The sequence below is a fragment of the Suricata suricatta genome, chromosome X, assembly GCF_006229205.1.
Source record: "Suricata suricatta isolate VVHF042 chromosome X, meerkat_22Aug2017_6uvM2_HiC, whole genome shotgun sequence".
In the NCBI taxonomy this organism is placed as follows: domain Eukaryota; kingdom Metazoa; phylum Chordata; class Mammalia; order Carnivora; family Herpestidae; genus Suricata; species Suricata suricatta.
In genome coordinates this window covers 15,171,675-15,191,266 of record NC_043717.1, presented here as the reverse complement: position 1 = coordinate 15,191,266, position 19,592 = coordinate 15,171,675, and the positions used below count along the sequence as shown (strand labels likewise).

Below are 19,592 nucleotides of genomic sequence, written 5' to 3'. Positions count from 1 at the left end.
CCCACCCTCCCTATCTCTCTGTTTCTCAATGAATTAAGTTAAAAAGATTATCCTGGCTGTATACTTATAGTGTGATTCGTGTGTGTGTGTGTACAGAAAAAAAACTGGAAAGAAAAGCACCAAAATAGTTTTTTTTCTTTTGTTTTTCTCCTTCTTGTTTATTATTTAACTTTTCTGTAGTGGACATGCATACTTTTTATAATAAAATTTACTTTTTTAAATAATAAGATAAACATTAAAAACAGTAAGATAAAAGAATAAAGAAAAACTAGCTGAAATTTTAATAAGAAATTTAGGGAAAGTTAAAAGAGGCAGGAAAAACATAACAATATGTAGTTTCATGCACACAACCAGACAAGTAGTGTCCATTTCAGAGTTTGGTATATGCTTCTTTTTTTTTTATATGGTCTTTTTTTTTAATGTTTTTATTTATTTTTGAGAGACAGAGAGAGACAGGATGAGCAGAGGAGGGTCAGAGAGAGAGGGAGACAGAATCCAAAGCAGGCTCCAGGCTCTGAGCTGTCAGCACAGAGACCGATGCGGGGCTCAAACCCACGAACCGTGAGATCATGACCTGAGCCAAAGCCGGACGCTTAACCGACTGAGCAGCCCAGGCGCCCCGGTATATGCTTCTTAAGCAGGCGGCCATTATTTGAATTCCTACTGTATGCTCTTTGCTATGGAGACACAAAAGTAAGTATGGTGCCTGTTCTGAAGACTAATCTGGCAAGGCCAGTGACATGTGCTGTAACAGCAATCAGTGCCGTAAGTAGTGTTCCAGAGGGCCTTAAGAGCTTTCATTTTTGGTTAGGAGATAGCTAACACCTAAATAAAAAAAAATTGCTCTGTGATGAGTCATAATATGATTATAAGGGATTCCAATCATGTGAACTAGTCTTGTAACTTTATTTATGGTGCCTTGTGATTTAAAGAAGTTTTTGAATTTTGTAATCAAATCTGTATCAATATTTTCCTCTATGACTTCTCCATTTCCATGACAAATAGCCAGATATCTTAATATCTCCCTCCCTCAGATGTAAATTGTCAAATTTATTCTTTTACTCTTTTGCTCTGTTTATCTTTTATATAGCAGTACCACAACGTTTTAATTAAGATACCATTTCAACTCAGGAAGACTTATTATTGTAGGTTTTCGTATCTGAAATACTGCTTCATTTTCTTAGTGCTCATATTAAAACGCACAGCACACAGCAAAATGTGACTGTTAACCTGAGCATCAATAGTCATTAAAGGCAAGTCAGACTAATCCTTTAAATTAAAAAAAAAATTTTTAATCTTTAAATTTAAATTTAAATCCTTTGAATTCAAAAAAGGTTATTTGGTTGCTCCTTAAGTATTACTTGAATAAAGTTGATGACTGCTGTATAGAGATGCACCTATGTTGTTTTGTACATCTTAATCAGTTGTGCATTAACTATGCTGTTTGTTTGCTGCTTCTTGTCAGCCTTAAGAGACAACTCCTGTTTAGAAGGCAGTTTGACGTTAGGTGGTTGTCCTAACCTTCCTGCCCTTTTGCAGCATTGTAAGGAGACTTAAATAATTCCTTTTGGGAGATGGGCAGGTTCATGTTTTGGTGGAAAATTAATCTTAAGTGCTTTCCCTGCTGAAAAATTGAGGCATGCATTTTTAATCAAGAGGACTGCACAATTTCCTACCAGAATTCAGAATTTTATCTTGCACATTTATTTGTGTCCCAGTTGATTCTAAAGATTTTTCTTTCTTTCTTTTTTTGTGTGTGTGTGTGTGTGTGGGTTTTTTTGTTTGTTTGTTTGTTTGTTTGTTTGTTTGTTTGTTTTTAGAGAGCACATGCCAGCAGGGAAGAAAGGCAGAGACAGACAGAATCCCAAGCAGGCTCCATGCTCAGCCTGGAGACCAATGCGGGGCTTGATCCCACGACCCTGGGATCATGACCTGAGCTGAAATCAAGAGTCAGATACTTAACTGACTGAGCCACCCAGACACCCCTCCCAATTGATTGTAATGTGTTATATAGGATAATTTCTTAAATTGAGTAATTTTTTATTCTTTAACTTCAAATAGGTCATTTCTAAAATATTGCCATAAAAATTAAATATATTAGGAACATTTATAGAACATAAGTACAAAAAATGTGATCTGCCAGCAAGAGGCATATGGCACCTGTAAGCACCTAATGGACTCTCTAATGTTCACTAAGTGAAGGAGTACTAAACTGAGCTCCCACTATAGATATATCAACAAGTATGTGCCTGCCTTGACCATGGTTCCTTCATCCAGAAAACTAGCTGATCATTTTTGAGGTTTTCTAGAGACTTTTCAGGTTTTGAAAATGCAGCTATTTTATTCAGTTCACATAAGTCATGATGTTTTTGTTCGTTCCACATAGGTTAATATACATCAGGTAGAGCCTTTTCCCACAGCTCTCAATGTTTCTTTCCTTGGGTTTTGTTTAAATGCCCCTATCTCAGTGATCATATTCTGACTATTGCCATACTTGTAAAATATTTTCCAAAATAAAAATATCCTAGGAGAACTTTTAGAGACTATTAGAGGAGAAAATGGAGTAAAGGATTTTCTGGTACCTTGACCTCTCCTTTTCCAATTTGGCTTATTCAGTAAGTGTTCTTTTTGCTCTCTAATAACCCAGGGATTAGACTTTTTTTTCATTTACGTTTTATCAAGTAGGATTTTTAGCTACGGACCTAAAGGGCTTTAAACTGGCTAATAATTGATGTCTATAACCAATGGGAATTTAAATGTAATTTACTTTCATTTAAGACAGGAAAAATTTGTCCCTACATCACAATCAAAAAGTTGCTTACATAAACAAGTGGTCATTTTCTTCCCATAGTTAGGAAATAATTCCTCACTGAGAGGGAACACCCTTGACTTGTCTATATATAACCTTAAAATAGTTTCGAGACTACCCTTTGGAGTATGTGTGTAAACATTACAAAGGGTAAAATTTCACATGTGCATCAATGACTTTTATGACTTTAAAATGCTGACTAGTTTCATTTGCTTTTAAAGGGTTATGTAGTTAAGAAATAGATTTCTCAGGATTCTGAAATAAAATAATGTTCATTTGACTGGTTTTGAAAAATGTCTACATTGCTGGGAACCGGGAGTTAAGAACATTTCAACAGGATTTTGCTATCAGCAAATCTGTTTTGGTTTCCTGTTCTGGCCTCTCTACCTATCAGCTACATTAGTGCCCTCGCCATTACGTTTCTCCTTTCTTTAACCACAGGAAAATTGTCAGGCCTCTTTTTCTAGCATTTCAGGACCCGCCTGACAGGAAATTTTCTAATTGCCGGAACAGCTGGTAGGAGAAAACTTTGCAGGGGTTGGCCTTCCCTTACTAACCTAAGTTTTACGGTCAGGAATTCTTGTATCACCATCATGGTTTCGTAGCCATGTTTAAATTTTTATCTTTTCGTGTTCGCTCTATACAGGTAAGCTTTGTTCAACGTCTTTAAAGACTAAAATGTTTTGGTTGGAACTAAGTATAGTTATATTAATTAAACAATAACTTCATTTTATATGTTCTTTTAAGAAACTGTTCTAAACTCAAAAGCGGTTTTTGTAGAACTTGTAAAGGATAATATTTCTCTTTGCTAAAAGTAAGCCGGTCATGTGTACTATACATTTCAACTCTGTATATTTTGTAAACTTATTTTTGCATTAGCTTTTACTGGTAGAGTAATTTTTATTTGCTAGTGTTTGTAATTTTATATGGTGTAATTTTGTATGATGATGGTAACTTTCAATATTAAACTAGGCATGAACAAAATTGTGAACTTACTAATGGTTAGGGGATTACTATAATGTAAGCAATATTTTAATGGGTAGGAAAATATTATTTTAAAGAGTCAAGACCTTAAAGTCAGACTTTTGTTGAAATTGGTTCTTTTAAAATTTTGAAATTTTTTTTTATCAACAATATTTAAGTGACTTTAAGTAATTTTATCTAACATAGAGTAGGCACAGTTTTCAAAGTATTACTTTGTTAAAATGTGCTTAACAAATGATAATTTGCATTTTATTTCATCTAAAATTCTGCCAAATTAACTTGATATTTTGTCATGAAAATTGTGCTATCTGGCTGCTCTTTAAAGAGAATTAAATTTGTTGATTGGGATTCCCGATTAGGAGAAAACTGTGCTATTTGCAGCAGTGATTAGGAGAGTTTGTCTGGAAAACAGCAATGCTGTTTTCTCAAACAAATGTATAAGAAACTGGCTTGGAATACTCTCGTAGTGTTGTTAAATGAAAAATGCTGAGCATATTTATCAGCCATTCGCAAAAAAGTATATTGGATTTGGTCAAATTATAATCTAGAATGTATTAAAATGTGGTTTTTCACCATAGCTTCAATAACCAGCCTAATTATGTCACAGCCAAATAATTTTTACGTATCTTGATCATCTAAAAATTAATATACCTTTTTAAAATTAAAAAAAACATATATTATAGAACCTTGTATCTATATAGAGATTAATACTTTAATTTCGAGTTACATGTAAGAGGCAAATAAAATATACATTTTTCATTTGTAAGATCTTATTTATGTTAGGCCAAAAAATGGTTACTATCCATGGTTAGAAAAGATTTATTCATTAGTTTTTACCAAGAAACATTTAAATAATTTACTTCAAGTTTCAACCATATTTTCTGACATTCAAAACAATTTAGAAAATACAAATGCCTTAAGAACACACTTCCTGACTCAGGGGAGGGCAGGAAAAAGGAAATTATGTATACAAGCCAGGGCATAATGCCAAATGTTGACTCATTCTTTAAAATCAATTAATATTACCCAGTTTGTTTACTTAATGGTAGTGTGTTACAATATTAGGTTTTCTATAACTCAAATAGCATCATTCTCTGTTCCTTTTCTTTAATCCTTTTACATTTTAAGAACAAAATTGTATCTTTTCCCTGTCAACTTAAAAAGGAAACCTTAATTTTCCCCCATTAAAGGGTGAACTTTAAGGACCATTTAGAAAGGAACCTACACACCTCTTGGTGGTCCTAGAAAACAAACAAGGTGGCTTTCCGGGTGATTGGAGGAAAGATCTACCTGTCCATAAATTTTCTTTTACAATTTTTCTGTGATATCTAAAATGACACTCTTCACAGAATTCCTGAAATTATGTATTTTTTAGATGAAATGGCCTGTTTTTTCTATCAGGGGTCATATCTCAACAAGTATTTATCGAGTAAGAAATCTTGGAATCCCTAGGTAAATTCCTAGAAGGCAGATACTATTCTTTACCTTAGTATCTGTAACACCTAGCACACTACCTGAGCGGCTCATAATGTGAATTGCCTTCTAACAAGACAGTATGTCATAGATCAGAAACATTTCCATTTGGACCAGTCAGGAAGAAGCAGAAGCAACAGAGCCTCCTGAATTTTAGTTCCCTCTTGGACCTGTTTTTTTTCCTCTCCTTTGTGTTCTCTTATCCAAACACTAGTCTCCATGTGTGCTCCCACACTGGCCTCTGCACTGGCTTGTCTGTTACCTGAAATGCTCTTCCCCCAGGTGGTTGACTCCATCATATCCTTCTGGTCTTTATTCACATAACACCTTTTCAATAAAATCTACACTGATGCTTTTATTTAAAATTGCAAACTCTCCTTTTCATCCATGCACTTCTTATCCTTCTTACCCAACTTAATATCTTTTGTCCATGATATTTTTCGTGTTCTAACATGAATATACCAATTATTATTGTTTGATTTCTCCCCCAAACACCATAGATTTTGGTCTGTTTTCATTTATTGTATATCTCAGACACCTAGAAGAGTGCGCGGCATATATTAGGTACTCAGTAAATAAATGTTTAAATGGATGAATGAATTCCCTACATAGCTTGAAGGTATTGAACACCTAGGCTGAGGGTGGCAAATATCCAAAAGTGATAGGCATATAGACAAATGATTCAAGGTTGTGGTATAGACCAGCTACCAACCTCACAATTTTGCCTACAACTAGAACTTTACATACCAAATAAGCATAGACGCTGTAAAACTAAAAATATAGAATTTACTATAACTTTGAAAAATGCTCAAGTTGTTTTGCGATAATGAACAGGCAGAAAATACACTTGTACTAGAAATTGTGGGGCCCCTGCTTGGCTGAGGTGGTTAAGCATCCGACTTCATCTCAGGCCATGATCTCACCATTTGTGATTTCGAGCCCTGCATCAGGCTCTGTGTTGACAGCTGGGAGCCTGGAGCCTGCTTTGGATTCTGTGTCTTCCTCCCTCTCTCTCTGCCCTCCCCTGCTCATGCTGTCTCTCTCTCTCTCTTTCTCTCTCTCCCTCTCTCTCTCTCTCTCTCTCTCTCTCTCTCAAGGACAAATAAACATTAAAAAAAAGAAAATGTAAAAATATGTGAACCTCACAGAGTAATAATGGATAGAACTTATATCTGTACTCTACTTTATTGACAACATTCTTTCTCCATAAAATTAGAGTTGCTTTCTGTGTACTTTATAGGCAAAAACACAAACTGATTTTACAAACTGTTAAACTATAGTTCTATGTTTTCATGTGACAGATTTTTTTCAGTAACAGGTGATTTATTGACAAGATATGTTTGTCACATGCAAATATCTGTCCTGACTTCAGAAATTTGATATTCCTCTCTGCATCCATCTCATTGGATTCTAGATATGAGCAAGAAAAGCACATTTTGGCTCTTCTATCTATTGTCTGAGATTGCCCAAACATTAGTATTATGTCCTAGTTGAACCTCAAATTCATTTCTAAAATACTCATGGTCCCATAACTTAGAACAACTGGTGACATTAAGCACAGTCTAGGCATTGAGATACAACCAAGGATGTTATACCTATTATACTACTATGATTACATATACATAAAAGTAAATAGAAAATAGCTTGCTAATGTAATGCATAGATTTAAACATGGAAGGAACAAAAACATGTTGAAGATAAAACAGTGACAAATTTGCAGAACATAGGCCTTGATCTTTTTTCTCCATGCCCATGAACAGTTTTTTGTACTTCCTGAGCACCAATTTAGAAAAATACTTTTGAAATTCTAGTTTATATCCTCAAAGAGGTTTGGAATGATTGCATCCATTTCGGAAGAAGAGGTTAGGGAGTAGAGGACGTTGCTATTTTTTTTTTAAAGAAACCTTGAGAAAAGGAGCACTTGCAAATTTATTTTAAAATAAGATTTGCTGAGGGGTGCTCAGTTGGTTTAGAGTGTGACTCTTGGTTTTGGCTCAAGTCATGAACCCAGGGGGGTGGGATCAAACCCCACGTGGTGCTCTGCACTGAGCATGGACCCTGCTTTAGATTCTTTCTCTTCTCTCTCCCTCTCCCCCACTCATCCTTCCTCTCTCTTTAAAAACAAAGTAATATATATAAGGTTTCCCAGAATAAGAAATTCAGTTTGAGGGTGGGAAAATAAAATCAAGGAAGTGTCTTAGAAAATAGGAGAGAAAAGATAAGTGACATACAGGATTCAATCCCAGACATACAATACCCAACTAATAGAGGAGTTGTAAGAAGACAAACCCTGAAAAATGGATGGAAGGAAATTATCAAAGAAATGTTAGATTTTCCCCCAGAGGCAAAGAATTCAGATCTTTAGATTATAAAGGCTCACCAACCATCTAACATTCTGAAGGAAAGAAGACCCATATTTATCTCACTAATGAGGAATTTCAGAAGTACAAGGGCAGAGAAAATTCTTAAAGCTTCTGGAAAGAAAACCAGTTCGCCTTCCCAAAAATGTGTACCGGGCTAGCATCACCCATTTTAGTAGCAATCTTGGCTTGTTAGAGGGCAATGGACCATTGGCATCAACGTTCTGAGACCAGATTGTTTTTAATTCTAGAATTTGGTACAAAGCCAAATTATACAAATGTGAAGACAAAATAAAAATATCTTCAGATGTGCAAGCCTCAGAAAGATTTTTTTCCCCCCACGTCACCTTTCTTAGGAAGTTACAAGGGAGTAATCTAAGAAAGAGAAAGACATGGGAAACTGAGAATAGTGGATTTGACCAGAAGAGCACTGAAGAAATATCCGGACGTGATAGCTGCACAGCAAGGCCTAGAGAACAACCATTTCTGATAGGAGAGTAAGAGAGTGCTCTCAGAAGAATGGGAAGTATGGTAAAGGGTTAAGGACAAGTTAAGACAAATGGTCAGATTAACCTTCTCTCCTGCCAATGATGCGGGGGTTCTGTTAGAAACAGGGAAAAAAAAACATGCAAAAAATTCATGGTCCTAGGAGAATTCAGAGTAAAATGTATCATGAATTTAAGCATTTTATGAAATGGTGGGTTTTTTTTTAAGTCCCCTCAGATTGTCTTGCAAGTCACTGTTATAGGCCACTATAAAAGGAAATTTAAATGTACTTTCTTGCCTACATTTAAACAATATATTGTCGTGAAAATGTGGATGCTGGTTTATAACCCATCTGCTTTTAAAATCAGGCTGTGGAGACAGCATGAAAGATTTGGTTGTGGTTATAGCAGAGAATGCTAATTTTCTTAATATTAATACAAATGTAAAAATATAGCTAGCAACAGGTTGGGGAAGCTTGAGAGAAAAAATGTACAGGCACTTTTAGCCTCCTTTTACAAAGTGAGGAGTTAGGATTCTCTCCAAAACTAATAGAAAAGAAAAATTTGGGGCACCTGGGTGGCTCAGTTGGTTAACTCCGACTCTTAATTTTGGCTCAGGTCATGATCTCAGGGTTCGTGAGATGGAGCCCCTACATTGGGCTCTGCACTAACAGATCAGAGCCTGCTTGGGATTCTTTCTCTCCCTGTCCCTCTCCATTCCTCCCCTGCTCAGGCACTCTCTGTCTAAATAAATAAGCATTAAAAAAACAAGTTTATGTCGAAGTAATATAATTATCAAACAGTGGAGAGAAAGATGATAAAAGGCGTATAAGTGAATCCTTCATCTGACTTTTAAATCAGCGGGCATTGTCTTGGGGCACCTGGGTGGCTCAGTCAGTTAGTGTCTGACTTCAGCTCAAGTCACAATCTCATGGTTCATGGGTTCAAGCTCCGCGTCAGGTTCCATGCTGACAGCTTGGAGCCTGGAGCCTGCTTCAGATTCTGTCTCCCTCTTTCTCTGTCCCTCTCCTACTTGCTGTCTCTCACTGTCTCAAAAATAAATAAACATTAAAAAATGTTTAAATCAACAGGCATTATCTTAAAGTTAATAAATAAGAAATTATCAAAATAAGTGCAGAACTAACTTTTTTAAAAAAGGCTAGGTATGTGGGCGAAAGGAGACTTGCTTTTCTGAGAGACAGAGACAGCGCAAGCAGGGAAGGGTCAGAGAGAGAGGTAGATACAGAATCCGAAGATGGGCTCCAGGCTCTGAGCTAGCTGTCAGCAGCACAGAGCCCGACGCGGGGCTCGAACCTACAAACCGTGAGATCATGACCTGAGCCAAAGTTAGACGCTCAACCGACCGAGCCACCCAGGCGCCCCACTTTAATTTTAAAAATAAGAAGTTTAAGGAACAGGAAATCACCCAGGTTGATGAAAGGTTACATGTAAGACAGTGTTGGGAGATAATACCAGAAAACTGAGTTGCACCCATATTGCAGCAGGCCTCAAATTCCAAGGCGGAAACAGTGCATTTAATTTGGGAAAACTTAGAGGAGTTTTGAGCCATCTGGTCATATGACTGGACCTGTCTCCCTTCAGAAAATGAATTTGTCAGGAGAATAAATTGGACTACCATGTTTAATACATGGTAGATATTTTAGTATATGTTTGTTGAATGAAAGGATCAAAGGGAGATTCCATGTTTTTTGGTAATTTGTTTGACAAGAAAGGAAAGGAAGGGTAGTCATCAAAGATGAAATCTTTCTTGAATGGTTACTGCTGTTTATTTTGAAATCCATGACCTGATCGTAGCTCTCACTATGAATGTAAGGCTTGATCCTATATGCCAGCTACAAAATGCAAAACATTTATAATTAAGTAATCCTTCTCTGCCTGTGTTGCCTCTTTGTGCACACAGTTATAGTATTTGTTTTGAAATAAAAGATAAAACTATTGGAGCCTAAAATTATATTCCACTTACCCAAGAAAGAAAACTGGTAAGGCATACAGAACTTGATATAGAGTATAGTTCTTCATAGCCTCATGATTTAAGGACATAAATGGCTTTTAGATTCCATTTGGGCTCTTGAACAGATGGTTTTTTTCCATAGGAGGCTAACTGGCACATTGCTGGAATCCAACCCATGAACTTGGCCTTTTTTAGTCTATAATCCACTAGTCTTTAAAATGTGATGTGACAGCACTTTGAGTTACAGAAAAGGAGAACTTTATAGTTTCATTCCATGCATATGGTATATAATTTAGCAATACAAAAGTATATATAATTTATAAGCCAATGTGTGTACAAATATTGGGTATATGCTTATTTATTTATTTATTTATTTATTTATTTTTGGCTGATAAGCCTATGCTACCAAAAGTTCTGAGACATTTCTCTAGTCACTTTAGCTAATTGACTCAAGAGATACAGACCAGTTACAAAGATTGAGGGAATAAGTCTGTATGTTTCTGTCATTGATCTTGGATGGGGAACCACCAGAAGCGTATGACAGTCTCAGTGTGGAGTAATGCCAAGAGCCTTGTTTTAGAAATCATTAGAAGTCAGAACCTGGAATTGAGCCATAACTCTACCAGTTACTGGTGATCTTTACTTAATTTCTTTAAACTTCAGACTCTTCAAACCATTTGGCCTTTAAGAGATCTGTCAAATTTCTAGTGGTGAATGGGGGGAGTCTGCAGAGAATTCTGAGATGTTTTTGCTTGCTCTGAGGTATACTTTATTCTGTTATTATCAACTCTTTCTAACATTGATATGTAGTTAGAGATTTGTCATGAAGCATAACTATAAGATAAAATGTGAAAAAGTACCTAACCCAGACTTGGTACATGGTAGGCGCTTAATAAATATCTGCTGGATTTTAATCCAAATCTTACTTAATACCACGTATACATGTTCTTTGAAAGTTTTCTTAAAAGAATATAGTACTTGGCTTGTTGCCTTTGCTAACATAGCTATAAACTATCATTCTCAAGCCCTTATACACCAGTCTCATTTGCAGAGAAGGGGTGCCCAGGAATGGGGTGGAGTCTCAGAGTCAGGTTATTTTTGATCCTACCCTAATACCTACTTCACGGGATGGTTGTGAGAAGTAAAAGAGGTGGTGCATGTAGAATTACAAAATAAAGGACTAAACCATATTAGGAGATTGTTTTATTGTTGCCAGAGTTCTGAGAGAATCCAAAATGATTAAGCTGTCTAACTAGTAACACAACCAACAAAATTCTGTCTTACAGAGTAAACTGGTGGGCTGTAACATAGTACATGTCTTGATTAAATAAGGTATACTTAATTTGCTTATCCCAGAGTGAATAAGTAACCAATTCTGTGTATACTTAGATATATTTTCAACCTTTCTCTCCTCATACCTTTGCTTACATAAACTGAAAACATCCACTGTCTTTAAAAATCTTCTTCTTAATCCCAAGACCTTCCACTGTTCCATTATGCTAAATAGTGCTTTTTTGGGTCTAATCCTCCATCCAAATGTTAAATCTTTTTGGATTTTGTGTTTTAGAGCTATTCCTTTCTCCACTCTCAGATCTCAAGTAGTCCTAGAAACAAAGTATCTTACATATTTCCAACAGAGTAAACTTCAGCATACTGATTCAAATGGCCTTGCTGAGGGTAGAAATTTCCATTTTTGCCTTGGAATACTTTTCAACCTTTCCTAAAAACTGTGTGTGTGTGTGTGTGTGTGTGTAATATTAGTTTTACCAAATACCGGCACCCGTCATAGCACAGCAGATTACTCTGATCTGTTTTCAGACTTCTTTACATTCTCTGCACTCACCCCATGAAAGTTTTTGTCCTAATTATCTTCAGTAGGAAGAATGAAGACTTGGAAATACTCAGTGCTAATGTTAAGTAGAGGTTAAATTGGTCTATGTAGTGGGCTGCTATTATTCTCTCTGACATTTAACTTCAAAGTAGGTTGGCATGTGACTTTTGATCTCAGGGTCATGAGTGCAAGCCCCATGTTGAGCACAGAGCCTGCTTAAAAAAGTAATTTGAGGATTTCTAGTATGATATGTTAAATTTATATTTCTTGATTTATAGCTGGAGAAGGTATCTCTAACTCTCTTTTCTCCCTTTATATTTGCATCAACAGGAAGAAGGCAGTATCAAAGAAATTGCGATCACACATCATGTCAAGGAAGGACATGAAAAGGCGGATCCTTCCCAATTTGAACTTTTAAAAGTATTAGGGCAGGGATCATTTGGAAAGGTAAGTCGTGAGTGTGTGTTTTTAAAATTTTTTGGGGGGGGAATTCATGTCTATTTCCTACAGATGAGGAATGGAACTATTTTATGAAATACTTCTGATCTCCCTACTAGCAATGTTTCTGTGCTCTTACATTTCTCCCTATTAGTAAGTGTTGGAAAGTGAATAAAGTCATTCAAAAGTATACTGAAAATGTTTGTAAATTGGCAGTATTCACTTCATAGTCATTTTATCTTCAAGAACATGTGACCTTTCTAAGGGGCACCTGGGTGGCTCAGTCAGTTGAGCAGCCAACTTCGGCTCAGGTCATGATCTCATGGCTCATGAGTTCGAGCCCCACATTGGTTTCTGTGGTGACAGCTCAGAGCCTGGAGCTTCCTTCAGATTCTGTCTCCTTCACTCTCTCTGCCTATTCCCTGCTCATGCACTGTCACTATCTGTCTGTCTGTCTGTCTGTCTCTCTCTAATATAAATAAACAAAAATATTTTTAAAAGAAGAACATGTGATCTCTCTTAATTGCACTTTGCAAATGATTAAAAATAAAAAAATATTCCCTTCATACACTTTTTGATATTCTTTTTGTGTCCTCATGTAGAATTGAAAGGTGATCTTACAGATACATTATCACTATATGTCTCTGTCTTCCCTCCACAGTATCCCTAGTACTAGCAGAAAGTAGATGAGTACTCCCAAGGAATTAGGGTCTTACAATTAGGGAATTAGGACTTACAACTTGTTTTTAAAATGAATGTTGAAGCGCCTGGGTGGCTCAGTCAGTTAAATGGTCCACTTCGGCTCAGGTCATGGTCTCATGGTTCATGAGTTCGATCCCCGAGTCGGGCTCTGTGCTGACAGCTCAGAGCCTGGAGCCTGCTTTGGATTCTATGTCTCCCTCTCTCTCTGCTCCTCCCCCACTTGTGTGCATGAGCTGTCACGTGCTCTCTATCTCTCTGTCTTTTTCTCAAAAATAAATACACATTTAAACAATTTTTAAATACAAAAATAATATAAAATAATTTTAAATGAATCCAAAGGTTGCATTGTATTTAGTGATATCCAGGTTTGTCTTTAACATCAAAAATGTTTCCTAAAGCCCCCAGCTAAAATTGTTCCAGAAGATGTAGTATCTTCATCATTTTTCTGCTATTCCATTTCTTAGTGATAGGAAGATTCTGAGATCGCATTCAACTTTCACATTGCAGTACTTCCTTACCACCTCCCTATGAGGAGACATTTGAAGATATCCTGCTTTGCAAACTTCAAAACAATACTTTAGCTCCCTTGTGTATTTTGTAGGGACTCTTTAGCAACTCTAGGTTAATATAGGTAATTTATTACAGCAGTTAACCTCTTTCAACCCCCAAATGATGCTTTTAATTCACATACAGGTTAAGTAGGCAGCATAACGTAATGGTTGCAAGTTTGGGCTCTAGGTCAGTCAGACTTGGATCTGATATTTTTTTTCCTTCTACTTACTTGGTGCATATGCTTGAGCAAGTTAGTTAACCTCTTCGAGCCTCATTTTTCTCTTCCACTCAGTCATTAAGTATTGAAATTCCTCAAGGTTCCATTCTAGGCTGCCTTCTGCTCATTCTACTAATTATTTTCTGTATGCCCACTATCTTAATTATAACCCACATACAGCTGTCTTAACAGATTTCTATCTCCAGTCTAGATCATGCTTCCAAGCTCTGAACTCTCTGTACAGCTGCATACTTTTTTCTTTTAACATGTCTCCACGGTAGTTTAAACTCAACATGTCTAAGACCAAAGTCACAATTTTCCCCCTGGACCCCCCCCCAAACCTGCCCTGTTTCTTTGTTCTCTGCAACTGTAAATGGTGTCCAGTTAAGCAAGCCAGAAACTTGGGAGGCATTTTTGACATATCCTTCTACTGCCTACCCTTTCCTCTTGTCACACCCTACCAATCTAATCTGTCAGTAAGCCCTATTGATTTAGTAACAATATGTCAAATCTTGCCTGTCTTGTCCTCCACTGCCACTCCTCAAGTCTATGGAACCACCATCTCTCCCTGACCCATTGAAGGAGGCTCCAGTAACTGGGGCTTACCAAATTTATTCTTTCCTCAAGTCACTATTTACATGGACAGTCAGCAAGAGCTAATCTTACACTTTAGTAACCTCCCTTTCTCTTCAGGATAAAGACATGTTCTTAAGATATCTGAGGAGCCCCTTGTTGTGGCTACCTTAGCAACATCACTGTATGTATTTTTCACTACTTGTATTCTGGCCACCTTTTCCAGTCCTTATGCAGCAGGCTCCATCCCATTAGAAAGCCTTTGCACATGTGCTTCCCTCTGCATGAAGCACTCCGCCACACCCACACCCCTCCTTATCTTGTTAACTCCTCTTCTGCTTATGATCTGACAGTCTTCTCTGCCATTCTGACTAGGTCATATTCCTCTCTTTTATCCTGTCAGAACATTTTATGCCTCATCTTCACAGCACTCACCACAATTGCAGCTTTTCATTTGAGTAATTGTTTGTTGACTGTCTCCTATATGTTCGCTCCATGAGTGCAGGGGACATGCTTTGTAACCTGTTTCAGCATTGAGCTGGTAGCACAGTACCTAGCATATAATTCTGGAAAGAAGTGATGAGTAAATAATAGTCCTGACCTCATAGATTAGTCATGAGGATTAAATGATATAAGGCCACTCACATAATATCTGCTATGGAATTGTATTATCCCACAATGCATTACAGATCAACCCAAAGAGGTGGGTTTCTTTCTATACATTAGATTTTCAGGAAACACAGTATTTAAGTTGCCAGAAGTTAGCATATGTCTCCCTTTATTTCTTTAAAAGTGATTTAAATACCTTACTATAAATAGCAAACATTAAAAATATAGCGTCTCCTTTCTTACTCATCCTAAAAAGTCAGCGTAAGCAAGGAAACAGGAATGACCTGTCAGAGCTTAGAATAGCTTCATGGGGGAGTTCGAAAGGTCATGAATGCTCTGGTGGGGGAAGATCCGATGGCATCTGGGACCGTTGCTGCTCCTGCTGCATTGACTGGTGACCTGCCAGAGGGAACATTAACAGTGCCCTGAGCAGGAGCACAGAACTGAGTGGCTGGCCTGGTTCTTGTTCCAGTACCTCCACTGTGACGCTATTCAAATTATTTAACCTCTCTAAGCCCTAGCTTAGTCAGTTATAAATAGGGATTGCTTAGTCCTCCTGCCTCCCAAAATTATCATGATGATGTATTATAAATGCCTGTGAAGGTCCTTTTCTCAAAGTGAGAAACTCTGCCTCGGCCTAGAATCAGTTGAATGTAGTATTTTTTTTTAATTGTGTGCTAATAGCCTGGCATGCTAGTGCTTATAATTGAGAGCTGACCTTAAAGTTAATTCTCGATTATAATTGCTTCTCTTCCCATCTGCAGCACCTCAGTAACACTGCCAGGAAAGAACAGGTAGAACACACAGTTGCATTTCAGGTCCATTTAGCAAGTATGTGTAAAGATTTCATGAAAAAGATCATCAATCACTATGCTGTACATCTGAAATTAATATTACTCTGTATATTACATAACTGGAATTTATTATTTTTTTATGTTTATTTAATTTCTTTTGAGAGAGGGTGCGTGCGCTCATGAGTGGGGGAGGGACAGAGAGGAGAGAGGGAGACAAAGAATCTGAAGCAGGCTCTGCACTGGTAGCCCAAAGCCTGACATGGGGCTTGAACCCACGAACCATGAAATCATGACTTGGGCCAATGTCAGGCACTCAAGTGACTGAGCCATCCACTTGCCCATTTTATTTAAAAGGAATTTAAATAAAAACTTTTAAAAATCACAAAACTAATGATCAAAATAAATAAAAGAGATTTACAGACAGTCTTGTATTAGCCATATTATAGCATGACCATGAATCATTTACAGCAGGCTTTATTCATTTTGCATAATTTTCACACTATATTTTGAAAGCAGCTAAAAATATTTGGAAAGTCAAGAAGCTCAGTAACATACCTAGAAACTGTGTTCTTCATATTTAAGTATACATGATAATTTGATTTTTAAAAGGTAGAAAGGTGGGGTTCTGACTTAAGTAACATTAATTATTTGTGAATAGGCTTCTTCATTGTAACTGTTTTAAATTGTTCTGCCCAGCAATGAGAAATTTGCGTGTTTTCATACATAGAAAAGACCAATCATAAATGTATAATTGTATCAACAGAAAATCGTGGTCAAGGGGAATTCCTGTGTGACAATTTTTATGGAATCAGAAGAATTTTTGTTTTGTTAAAAGCAGAGCAGTGACCACCTGTGTTATACTTTAAACATGTTAGACTTTTATCTAATTACAACATAGATTAAAGACTTTTATTGGTGTCCTATATGTTACATGCTTTTTGAGAATTGGCAAACAACAGAAAGAAAGAAAACAATGTATTCACTTATGTTGACACCTCAAGTTAATAGCCAGTGGTCATTGTATTTATAATTGATAAATTATAAATCATCTACAGTGTAGCAGAATCTTTCTAATAATAAACTGTATTATAGACAAGGTCTCATTTCTAACAATGGTGTCCTTTATGATATTTGGTAAAACTTACTTTCTCTCATTTAAATACAGGTTTTCTTAGTCAAAAAAATCTCAGGCTCTGATGCTAGACAGCTTTATGCCATGAAGGTATTGAAAAAGGCCACCTTGAAAGGTAAGTGCTGTGACTATTTGTAGCATTTGTGTAGGTTAAAACTGAAAGGTCTCAATAGATTTCCAGTGATTCGTAGGCCAGTTACTTACATTCTGAATCTGTTCCTGTTATTGTCTTCAAATTTAGACTTTCTTTTAGTGAATTTTTCCTACTGGGCTAGGTATTTCATGACTAGTGAGAATGGAAGTTGCCATGTTATAGAAGAGGTATTATAAATTCACCTTGGGCTTATGCAAGTTGAAGTTGCAAAGATACAAATTGGGTTTGATTTGTCTTCAAATTAGTGTAATTATTTTAATCTTTTGAAAACTAACTGATTTACTGGATGCAAAATAGCTTTTATTTTAAGGACTTTATCATCTTGACTTCTGGTCTCCAAGTAAGTTTTTATACTAACCCTCACATTTTGAACAATCTAATATAAGATTTGACTCTTACAGGCAAAGAGTCATTTAGAGGAAATTATACATAGTTTTAAAAATACTTAAATCTTCCTCTTATTTAGTAGTATTGGTTATTTTACCACATAACCTCTACTTGGCTTTTGTATTGATTTTCAACATTATTTTTTCTTCTTCAACTTACATGTAATTTTAAAGATTTTAAAATACTCTGAAAGGAATATTTGTGATGATAGTTTATTATTTCTTTTGTAATTCTTCCCAGTTAGTCACCCACTCTGGATATCATTATTCTAAAAAATTCTACCTTTCTATATAAACACCATCCTTTGCTTCCTTTCTCTTGTCTCTTCCTGAATGTATTTTCTCTCCCATCCAGTCTCTACACCTGGGACACTACTTAACTTGATTTTTGCTAGGACCAGAGAATTAAATTATATCCTCAGTGCCCTACTTTATATCCATACTTCTATAACTTTATGCTTATGACCCATGTTATAAAGCATAGGTGGAGGGGTGCTTGGGTGACTCAGTTGTAAGTGTCCGGCTCTTGATTTCAACTCAGCTCATGATCTCCTGTTTTGTGAGATCGAGCCCCATGTTGGGCTCCACACTATCAGCGTGGGATTTTCTCTCTGCTCCTTTCCCTCTCATGTTCTCATTCTCTCTCTATATATATGTATGTGTGTGTGTGTGTGTATATATATATATATATATTTAACTGAATAGGTGAAACTTACATAAGAGAGTTCATTCACAAAAACGACAAAAGTAGGTTTCATATATTTCACAGGATCTGTGTTGTGCATAACATACGTAAACTATGAAGCTGAAAAACTTAAAAGATATTAGGAAAGGAAATAAATGCCCAATTCCCTTACAGAAAGCCAACTGTTGTTAAGAATCTCAGTATTTGTCTACCCATCCAATTAGCTCCATATTCTCAAGATTCCTTTTGAAATTTCTTTTAAATATTTAAAATTTCATTTGAAACAAAGCATATACCTTAAAGAATATTTGAAAATAAGAAGAATGAGAAAGGAACAAGCTCTCTCAGGTTTAAAGCTTATTTAAAACAGTAATAATTCACTGTGTTATTGGGGGGAATAATATAGGCATACAAATCAGTAGAACAAAACATTACAAAAGTATTATATCTTTTAAAAAGGAAAGTGGCATGTTTTAGGCTTTCAGTAAACATTGAATATGAATTGGAATGAAAAAATATTACATATTAAGTTTTAGCATATTTACAAAAATATTGAGTACTTGCTATGTTGTATGACAAACAAGGTATACAGAATAATGAGAAATAATGACTTCACAAGTTTTGTTTGAAATATTCCTGACCAACCTGGAAAAAATTAGTCTTCACTTAAACTCTATACCATAAAAAAATTTAACAATCTAACTGAACAGTTTAAGTGAATTTTATAACACATCCAAGAAACTTGTGAAGAAATATTGAGCAAATTACAGATCACAAATAAATTGACACTTCAAAAATTTTAGCTTTTCATAAAATAAATAATAGTATAAGTAAGAAATCATGAAGTTATTCACTTCATATATTACAAAATAATAATATAAGGAATCAGTAAAGGGCCCCTATAGCCGAATCTAGGATAATTTGAACATTGCAGTGATTAATGATTGTGGTAATGTAAAATCTATGAATGGATTTGTAAATTAAGTAATGTGGAGAAAGGGAAGGTTCTTCCTTATAGTAGAATTCCAACTAATAAATGAAAAAGGGAATAATTAATAACGAGTTCCTAAAAGGTAACATTACAGCCTCTACCTAAAGGATTTCAAGATAAGTTTTATGCAGGGGTGGATAAAATAATCTTTGGAAAAATCTTAATTTTGCTAATAGAGAAAATCATATTAAAAAAATGAATATCAGGGTGCCCAGGTGGCTCAGTCAGTTTAGTGTCCGACTTCGGTTCAGGTCGTGATCTTGCGGCTCATGGGTTTGGGCCCCCTAGTCGGGCTCTGTGTTGACAGCTCAGAGTCTGGAGCCTGCTTCAAATTCTGTGTGTCTCTCTGCCCCTCCCCTGCTCATACTCTGTCTCTCTCTGTCTCTCAAAAATGAATAAATGTTAAAAAAAATTTTTAATGAGTTATTTCATATGATGGCAACAT

General features: G+C 36.1%; 1 protein-coding gene across 6 annotated transcripts in view; it reads left to right on the top strand.

Annotated features, from left to right (window-relative positions):
• The window catches only part of RPS6KA3 (ribosomal protein S6 kinase A3), a 115,546-nt gene that overhangs the window by 46,201 nt on the left and 49,753 nt on the right, over positions 1–19,592 (top strand). For all 6 annotated transcript variants that reach the window (XM_029929551.1, XM_029929552.1, XM_029929549.1 and 3 more), the window contains 2 exons: positions 12,245–12,361; positions 16,965–17,046. In XM_029929551.1, coding sequence (XP_029785411.1) covers positions 12,245–12,361; positions 16,965–17,046 — 199 coding nt within the window. The remainder of the gene's footprint in view (positions 1–12,244; positions 12,362–16,964; positions 17,047–19,592) is intronic.